This window comes from Myotis nattereri, assembly GCF_964212035.1.
Source record: "Myotis nattereri genome assembly, chromosome: 3".
NCBI classification, from domain to species: Eukaryota; Metazoa; Chordata; class Mammalia; order Chiroptera; family Vespertilionidae; genus Myotis; species Myotis nattereri.
In genome coordinates this window covers 132,038,864-132,048,613 of record NC_138077.1, presented here as the reverse complement: position 1 = coordinate 132,048,613, position 9,750 = coordinate 132,038,864, and the positions used below count along the sequence as shown (strand labels likewise).

The following is a 9,750-nucleotide window of genomic DNA, read 5'->3' as shown; positions in this document are numbered from 1 at the left end:
CCCCGCCCCGCCCCATTTTCCTTTTCACATACTTCTTTTACATTGGAGGGTATAGTATATTTAACACAGTAAATAGGAATGTTTACAGGCAACAAGTTCATGTGCTCCCTTCAGTCTGGTTAAACCTCCAGGGGTCTAAAATAATCCAGAGGATTATTCTGACATTTCAAAGGTGTGTTAACCTATAAGCACAAAACAATGGACAGGCTGCTTAAGGCAAAAATAAAACTCTTACTAAAGAAGTTATAGTCAACCATGACCTGCCCAAGTAGGAATTTATAATCAGATCACCCTGTGAAGTTACTTTTGGCCGCTGCTGAGCTTCTCTGATTTATTACATAGTCCTCTTTTTGTTCATACAGTCAACAGCAGACTACATATATAATGGTGGTCCCATAGGATTAAAATGGAGCTGAAAAATTCCCATCAACTAGTAATATCATGGCCATAATGCACACCGTAAAGTCACACCGTAATGCAATATACAAATTGCCTACAGTATTCAGTATAGTAACACGCAGTACAGGTTTGAATCTTAGGAGATGTAAGGGAACAGAATTCATCATCCCAAAATATGTCTATTTGGCGTAAAGATTATTTTAGGCTGGTTAATTTAAAAAAAGAGCAGACATGGGAGAAACTGAAAATGGAATAGAGGTTATCCTTTGTAAGATAAGAGAGGAATTACCTTATCTCTAGAAACTCTTACCAAAGCAGAAGACAACTCCCAGTTAAATCTTCGTAACAACCTTACCCTTGCTTGCTGTGCTTTTCCTGGTAACCTCCCTTCACTGACTCCCTACGCCCCCAGCATCTTTTGTCTTCAGCTGGAGATGTTATTTAAGGTGTTGGCTTTAGTCATTTTGGCAAGTTACTCAGCTTTCTGGGTCTCTCCATGTTTACAGGACATAAATATTATGTTATACGTGCTATTAGACTTTTGTTTTTTTTTTTCTCCTGTTAACCTGTATTTTATTTCAAGGATAACTTAACCAAGAACCCAGAAGGGAAAATTATTTTTCCTCCCTTACAGAGAAATAGGCTGTACTGTAAAGCCTCGGTGTGTAGTAGGCTATATCATCTAGATTTGCGTTAAGTGCACTCTGATGTTTGCACAACAACGAAATTGCCTAGTGGCACATTTTTCAGAATGTATTCCATTGTTAAGCAGTACATGACTGTTTATATTACGTTACATCATTTATTAAAATGCTAAAAATTGAATTTCAATGTTAAATGCCAAACTTCTTACAAATAAATTTAAATAATTTTATCAATATTTATGAAAGGCCTCATCTGTGGGCACTGAGGCTAATGCAGGGAAAAAAGACCAGGTGTTAAAAGGTCAGTCTCCAGGTTTGAACAGACACACTTCAGAGATTTGGGTCTTTTCCTCTTTTCGTACTTGTGCCTCAAATCCTTACCCATCTGCAGACTTATACTTGAGATGTTTGCATGAAGGAGTAAAATCCCTACATCTACAGTAGTATTTGCCATGATAATGCCCTGGGAGACGTAACACAACAATTCATATGTGCACCAAGTTACAAAACATGTTACAGAGAGTTTTCTGGTGGGAAAGGAAGAGAATTTAAGGGGTAAGCAGAAAGTGGATAAATGCAAAGGGAGCCTGAGGGTGTGCAGAGCAAACCTTGTTTCTTTAGGGTCAGACACCCCCGTTAAAGTGCAGATTGAAGCTCTGCCTCTTAAGTTTCTGCATGCTCTATTTTAGCGCCTGGGCTTCAAGTTCCTCATCTGAAAATGAGGATCATAATTGTTCTAGAATAGTAAGAAACTAGGAAAATTGCAAGACAAGCAGAATAGGGAAACTAAGACAGAGAGTTAAACAGCATTTTGTAGTCACCTAGTACAGTGGTCAGCAAACTCATTAGTCAACTGAGCCAAATATCAACAGTACAACGGTCGAAATTTCTTTTGAGAGCCAAATTTTTTAAACTTAAACTATATAGGTAGGTACATTGTTATTAACTTAATTAGGGTACTCATAAGGCTTAGGAAGAGCCACACTCAAGGGGCCAAAGAGCCGCATGTGGCTCGAGAGAGCCGCAGTTTGCTGACCACGGACCTAGTAAATCCTATCTTCCCTAAACCAAGGGCACTTGAGAGTCAATGGTTTGCATTTCGCCTCCCCAACCAGAGGGTAAATAGCTAAACACACAGAGAGACAAATAACAGAAATTCAATTAGGTGCCCTTTGCCAACCACACCCAAGGACAGATAAATTAAGAAAATAAATCTCATTTTGGTACATCAGCATAAAGCTGATGAATATTCTATTGATTCACCACTAAGATCTTCCCTAAACACCCAATCTTTAACACCCCTGAAAATGAAGGTCCCAAGGTGTTCTCTCGCTCTTTTTTTGGGAGCACTCCCATTCCATCCCCTTCCTTCTGTCCTTTCCCCATGGCATGCATCCCCAGCCTCTAAGGGACCCCATGAGACTTGCAACCAGGGGAGCAATGGGCAGCAGCATCTGGTCCCGGACTAACCCCCTGGACCTGTCTCCAAGGCCCCCTATTCTCTGACTTCCCAGTGAGGTAAGGCAGCCCAGCCTAGGCTCTCCTCTTGCTTCTATGCCCTTCCTTGTTTCACTGTCCTAAGTATATTTTTGCTGCAGTCAATAAATTCTTGCTTGCTTTTCTACACTTTGTCTCTTGATTGAAATATTTCCCTCAAGAAGTCAGGAATTGAGGGTTCCTTGTCTCACCGATAACAATAATAGTACTTAATTCATAGTCGTGTTTAGAGGGTAAATGAATTAATGTGTGTGTAAAAAACACTTGGAACAATGCCTGTCATGTACTAAGTACTGGAAAATTATTAGATGCTATTGTTGAGAAGGTTAACTTGAAGTGCAGGCAGATAGGGCAGGGGTGCAGTAGAAAACAAAGACGGGTGGAACATAGGCAGGGGCAGCAGACACGGCAGTTTGAGCAGCCTAACCACAGGAACCAACCAAGCAGAAATAATAAAATGCTTCTGGACTCAAAGCGGGAGGCATGGGAAACCAAGAGAGGGCCTGCAGTAAACAAGACGTACAAACACAGAAACAGAAAAAGTTCAGGATAGGAACATACTAACAACACATAGAGACAGGGAAAGTTTAGGTCCATTACTGGGCAAAAACAATGGAGGGAATCAATCAGGTGATGACACAGGTAGACATAGAGCAGGCTTGTAGCAAATATATACCCCTGGACTACAAGGCTTTAACGGGCAGCCCATTCTTGGGTCTCCCTCCCCTTGCAGGGAGTCTGAATCTGCTTGTAATAAATTTTCCACACTTTGCTTAAATCTTCTGGTCCACGAAGCTCATTCTTTGGCATTGAGAGACACGACCCGGGGAAAACACCTCGTCTCACCAATCTGGTCATCATTGTTATTTGTAATTTTAACCTAGGCCATGGAATTGTGTACAGTTTTATGTCACCCATTTCCCAGATCACCTCTTCTTTGGGAATGTTTACAGTGCAGACCCTTTATTGCTAGTTCAGATTTGCTCTACACCCATATGCAGTGTCTAAGATTTGGGATCCTATGACTGACTCTTGGATGGTAGCTTTGTTTGGTTTTGTCCTACATGTACAGCCTGAAGTTCCTTTTAAAAAAATGTGGTTTTTTTTAAATTGATTTCAGAGAGGAAGAGAGAGATAGAAACACCAATGATGAGAGACAATCATTGATTGGCTGCCTCTTGCACACCCCCTACTGGGGATTGAGCCCACAACTCTAATATGTGCCCTTGACCGGAATCAAACCTGGGACCTTCAGTCGCAGGCTGACACTCTATCCACTGAGCCAAACCAGCTCAGTGCATGCCTGAAGCTCTTTCTCCCAGTACTTGTAAACCCTGGTTAAATTATTGAACAGCGCCAACTACATACTTACACAACTACGCTGAGAGCATTTCCCTGAGGGATTTGCTCAGAACCCTCTTAGTGAGTTGCTCAGGGAAACAAGCTGGTGACGGCACAAGGTATGACACTTTCAGCTCTCTCTCAGGTCCCTTCCGTCCAGCTCGAGGCAGGATTCAGTTCTTCAAACTGCCCAGCCTGAGCACATTCTCGTTCTCCCCAAGGAAATGTCTAAACTCAGGTATGATGGGGTCATGGCCACACACTTCGGCTTATTTATGCTCTTTAGCCACAGATGACTTGCTCTGCTTCTGTCCTCCCAGGGTACAGAAAAACCTATGCAAATAAAAGTGTCTGGGACAGCCTTGGGTAACCCTCGGTTCTCCAGGGAGTAGATACAAAATTAAAAAAACAAAAACAAAAAACCCTTAGAACTGCTCTCTGGAGGTCCAAGTGTTGTTTCAGATTTCATGGGGCCTCAGAGACCTCAGCAGCAAGATTACAATACCTTTTCCCTTTTTACTCACCTCCCTCCATGTTCTAAACATGCCCACAATCTCTCCCTGCTGGTTTACCAACCTGCCCCTCATTCTCTCAAAAGATATTATTGCAACTTCCTTGTTCTGCTCAAATGAAAAGGAAAGAAGAGAGAATGCAACCATGACAGGATTTCATCAGTTTAGTGGTAATTCTCAATAAGGTCACTTAACCACGCCCCAGCTCAGCCTGACAGAGCAAAGTGCAGCTCTTGCATTGATCCTTGCCTGTATGCAAATCTGCACACTACCTGTTATCTAACTGGGACATCTGAAAATAAACAATAATCCTGTCACAAAGTTTATCAGGAGGGAGCTTATGAGGGAGGCAAAATTCAACCTTGTTGGAACTCTCACCCGGAGGGGTGTGTTTTACAGCTTCCCCGCCTGCTGCAGGACTTCAGCTCTTACCCAACACAAGACGCCAGACGAAAGCCACTTCAGACGTTCACAGCTTCCCGGCCAGAGTGAGCCATGACGAGGACTTCTACATGCGTATACCACTTCCTTGTTTTGAGCTGGTATATTTTTCTCAATTATCACATCTCACAAAAAGGAAGGAATACGCAGATGTCCAAAATCTTTCAAAATGGTGGACAGTGGAAATACTTGACACTCCTTAATCTGGTAAGTCTGTATGACCGTTTCAGGGAGCAATCTATCTATAGTAAAGTATATCACCTTTAAATTTTATTAAATACAAAAATCCATTATTTCTCTTCCTTCTTCATTGCTTTTGAGTTTTGGCTTTCTCTTTTACCTAACAGTTTGCTTTGAGAAACTCAATTTAGAAGTTGCCCAGAGCTACATTTTTGTTAAATGCTTTTTTGAAAAGACTTCTCTTGGGGCACTTCTCAGTTGACCCCAAATGGGGGGGCTAGATTGACTACAAATGCAAGAGGGATTTTGAACTTTATTTGGGGAAGTCTGTGAGGAAGGCAGAATGGCATATGTTGCATAGGAAGTGGAATTTTCAATGGAGGAAAATGCCATTTTACAGCACATGCAGACTAACAGATTTATCTGAGAAAAGCAAACACATTTTGCCATGTTCAGATCCCACTTCAATTTTTTTACAGGCTCAAGGCTCTATCATAAAGGTTAAAATCACCCAACCAAAAAATAAATAAAGATTTTCAACTATTTACAAACCAATCATAATACTTGATCCCTTCTTGTCTTTCTAGCCCTGTTGACCTCATTCTGATGAATGAAGTGTGAATGAATGGGAGAAAAGCAGACTTTTAAAAAATATTTTGGGAACATGTAAACATATTTTTAGAGTTAAAAGCTAAATTGGCGCATTCTTTGGGGATGCTAATTAATATTTGATATTTTTAACTAAAATGTAGAGTGCCAATGTCAACATCTGATTTCAGAAGCTGGACAAAACATGCCAATCCTTGGAATCATACTCCTAAGCAGAGGCTACACATGGTCAAAAACAGTGACACTCTGAAATGCTGAGGATTGGAAATTCAGAAAGTTCAAATCAAACAAGCCTGAAGGTTCTGCTTCTCCTTCTCTGGTCAATTGCTGGCCTTTGATTTTGGCCTGAAAAATCTGAGGCCTGAACACAGCTTCAGTGTTCTTGAAAACATCAAGGTGACAGTTTATTTCAATCCTAGAAAACAACAAAAGAAATGCTTTTGTGGAGCTAGAATAATATAGTAAAAATCTCAGCTTTGTGTATTTGTTGACTTTATATTAAACACTAGTGGCCCGGTGCACAAAATTTGTGCATGGGGGTGTATGTCCTTCAGCCCTGCCTGCAACCTCTCCAATCTGGGAACCCTCGGGGGATGTCTGACACAGGATTGGGCCTAAACCAGCAGTCAGACATCCCTCTCACAATCCAGGACCACTGGCTCCTAACCGCTCACCTGCCTACCTGCCCAATTGCCCCTAACCACTCTGCTTGCCAACCTGCTCGCCCTAAACTGCCCTCCCCATAGGCCTTCTTGCCCCCAACTGCCCCCTCTGCTGGCCTGTTTGCCCAAAACTGCCCCTCCCTGCTGGCCTGCTTGCCCCTAACTGCCCTCCCTGCTGTCCTTCTTGCCCCCACGGCCCCCCTGTCAGCCTGTTCGCCCCCAACTGCCCCTCCCTGCTGGCCTGCTCACCCGCACTGCTCCCTTCCCCCGCTGGCCTGCTCACCCGCACTGCTCCCTCCCACCCGGCCTAATCATCCCCAACTTCCCACCCCGGGCTGGCCTGCTCACCCCCAACTTTGCCCCCTTGCTGGCATGCTCACCCCCAACTGCCCCTGCCTGCCATACTTCCCTCCCCTGCTGGCCTCATTGCCCCCAACTGCCGGGCTGTTTGCCCCCAGCTGCCCCCCACTGCTGGCCTGCTCAACCCCAACTGCCCTCCCCCACTGGCTTGATCACCCCCAACTGCCCTCCCACCTGGCCTGATTGCCCCTAACCACTTCTGCCTTGGCCCCACCACCATGGCTTTGTCCGGAAGGATGTCCGGAAGGTCTCCTGGTCTAATTAGCATATTACCCTTTTATTAGTATAGATGGTCAACCTAAAGAGAGGTGTGTATGAAGCCAGAATTAATGGTATAATCAAATTCAATTTCCAGTGTCTCACTTCATGCTAGGCATGGCTAAGAACAGATTTATCACCTACTCCCACAAAACAGCTCCCTGACTTCTTAATTCTACATTGGTTTCATGCCCCAGAGACCCCACATTTCTAAAAGTGGAAAAAAGACACCACACTTATTTTGTCAGACATGTTTTTTTTCCTAATGTTAATCCCCTTTTTGCTTTCCTAACACTGAATCCTATGTTTTCCATTTTCCCCAGTCTTTCTATCTCTCTCATGATAGGCTTTTATTACCTGGGTGACCAGATCATCTGATTGTCCTCCCCTTATCAATCCATCCATCTACCACTCAGATTCCAGATTAATCTTTCTAAAGTGCTGTTTTTGTGTTTTATTTTTGTTTTGTTTGTTTGTTTGTTTTGTTTTAAACATAAGCCTGCTTAAGAAGTGTGGTCTATGCAGTAACTGGTTTGGCTCAGTGGATAGAGCATCAGCCTGTGGACTGAAGGGTCCCAGGTTCGACTCCGGTCAAGGGCATATACCTTGGTTGCGGGCACATCCCAAGTAGCGGGTGTGCAGGAGGTAGCTGATCGATGTTTCTCTCTCATTGATGCTTCTCTCTATCCCTCTCCCTTCCTCTCTGTAAAAAATCAATAAAATATATTAAAAAAAAAAAAAAAGAAGTGTGGTCTACTACTTAAGAAGCTATAGTAGCTCCCATTGACCTTATGGAACCAATTTCAAATTCCTGCATTAAAAGCTCACTACCTCTTCCTTGCCAAATAATTAAAATAAAATAAAATAAAATAAAATAAAATAAAATAAAATAATAAAAGTTCACTACCCAGCCTTCAGCCTCCCCACTCCCCCTTCCCCACTTCTCCCACTGCAAGGAAGGCTGCTCTCTTTTTCAGGAATGCCCAAGTCTTCTCCAGGGTTGGTTCCCAGACTTCTTGCTATCATTACTCTACCCATGTTCACACTATCCTTCAATGAAAGGCCTACCTACCTCTCTACTTTGTTACTTTCATAGGTCACCTGAAATCCCATATTCTCTTTAAAATCTCTACTGACCGACTCCAGTCCCAATTTGTTTTTACTTCTCCTAAGTTTTTACAGCATCTCTCAGTGTCTGCTTATTTATGTTTAGTATTGTTTTCTAATTTCCACCCATATGTGAGTCTTAATATTCCAATCAAATTGTAAGTGGCTCCATAACAGAAATTTTGTCCCCTAGGTCCTTGCCAGTCTTAACAGTCTATGATTCTAAGTTGCATTTGCTACAATGGCTGGCACAGAGTACCTCCATAATGAAAGCTGGGTGACTTTATGTGCTGACTGAATTTGACTTTAGCCTTGTCTGCATTCCTAACAATTAGTCTCTTCTGACATCTTCTGGCCCTTGAAATGAGCAGAGAGGCTCACCTATGGCTATTTTCCTTCTGAGCGCTAGTATGTGTCATCTTGAAAGTGTGACAATGCGAAGTTTTTCAGTTGGTGAAGATGGGTTGAATGTGTTTCAGAGAATTAATTTAACGATGGATTTCAAATATGTTACTTAAGGTAAAATCTTGAGCCTTAAAATTTCTAGCTCTTGAGGTCTTGTGGTTGTGTTTCCTAAAGATTAATTAGTGTTAACTAATGATTAATTAGTTAATGGCTTTGCTTATAAAGTTATAGAGGTCTCATAGCTTCCTATAACATTTTAAAGTTTATTTCTTGTAAGTTTGTGGAAGTCTGTGCCCCATTCTGCTTTCTAGGAAATCTACACCCCTCCCTCTAAATAGCTTTACTTTCTAGTTGGCTGAATATCAGTTATGCGCCCCCCCCCCTTTTTTTTTTAAATCCTCACCCTAGGATATTTTTCCATTGATTTTTAGAGAGAGTGGAAGAGAGAGGGAAAAACAGAGGGAAATATCAATGTGAGATAAACACATTGATTGGTTGCCTCCAGCACGCACCAATACCAGGGCCCGGTCGTGGGAGGAGCCTGCAACCGGGGTACCTGCCCTTGACCAGAATCAAACCAGGGACCCTTAGGTCTGCAGGCCAATATTCTATGCATTGAGCCAAACTGGTTAGGGCAGGTATGCCCGGTTTTAAGAGCAAAGTCCACCACAGTGGAAGTCAGCATTCTGAGTGTTCCTGGTTTCCTCCTGGAGCTATACCAGGGGACTCGAAGGGAAGAAACAGGATTGGGGGCAGGCACAGGGGTAAGTTGAGGTGTGAGGGGGTACCACTGAGAATTGGTCATGGTGACCAGTTCATGCCTAGTGCCTAAGGAGAGTAAAGAAAGGAGAGGAGAGACCTGTGTTTCTGCCTAATGAGGAAGTAAAGTGACTCCTGGGAAGAGGCAGCCAATTCTCTCTTGGGAGGTAGAGGCAGTGTTGCCTCATCGTTACAAGCAGAGTTTTAGGTCGTGAGCTCTCTGAGATGTACTTCAGTTTCACCACCTACTAGCTCTGTGACCCTGAGCTAGGTATTTCTTTATATCTTCATTTCCAAATCTGTGAAATAGAAATAAAAATAATTCATAATCACAGAGTGACCATGAGGGATAAATAAGATGGCGTGTGGAAAGCACTCAGAATGGTGTAAGCAGTGGGTGAGGGAGAGAGAAGATGGGAGGGTGGTGGTGAGCTTCTAGTCATCTCATCTTTGAATAGTGGTGCAACAGAGGGAAGGGTGATTTAGTGAAACATGGGTCTCCTCACTGACCATGTTGGGTGGGTCATGTTTCTAGGCAAGGGTCACTCCTCATTGCTCAATACCTCTTTCTGCAGG

General features: G+C 43.0%; 1 protein-coding gene across 1 annotated transcript in view; it reads left to right on the top strand.

Moving 5' to 3' along the window:
* Positions 1 to 4,888: 4,888 nt before the first annotated feature.
* Positions 4,889 to 9,750, top strand: part of ADTRP (androgen dependent TFPI regulating protein) — a gene marked incomplete at both ends in the record, with an annotated part of 59,741 nt that continues 54,879 nt past the window's right edge. Inside the window, one exon of the mRNA XM_081086045.1 lies at positions 4,889 to 5,041. Within this exon, the coding sequence (XP_080942171.1) occupies positions 4,889 to 5,041 (153 nt within the window). The remainder of the gene's footprint in view (positions 5,042 to 9,750) is intronic.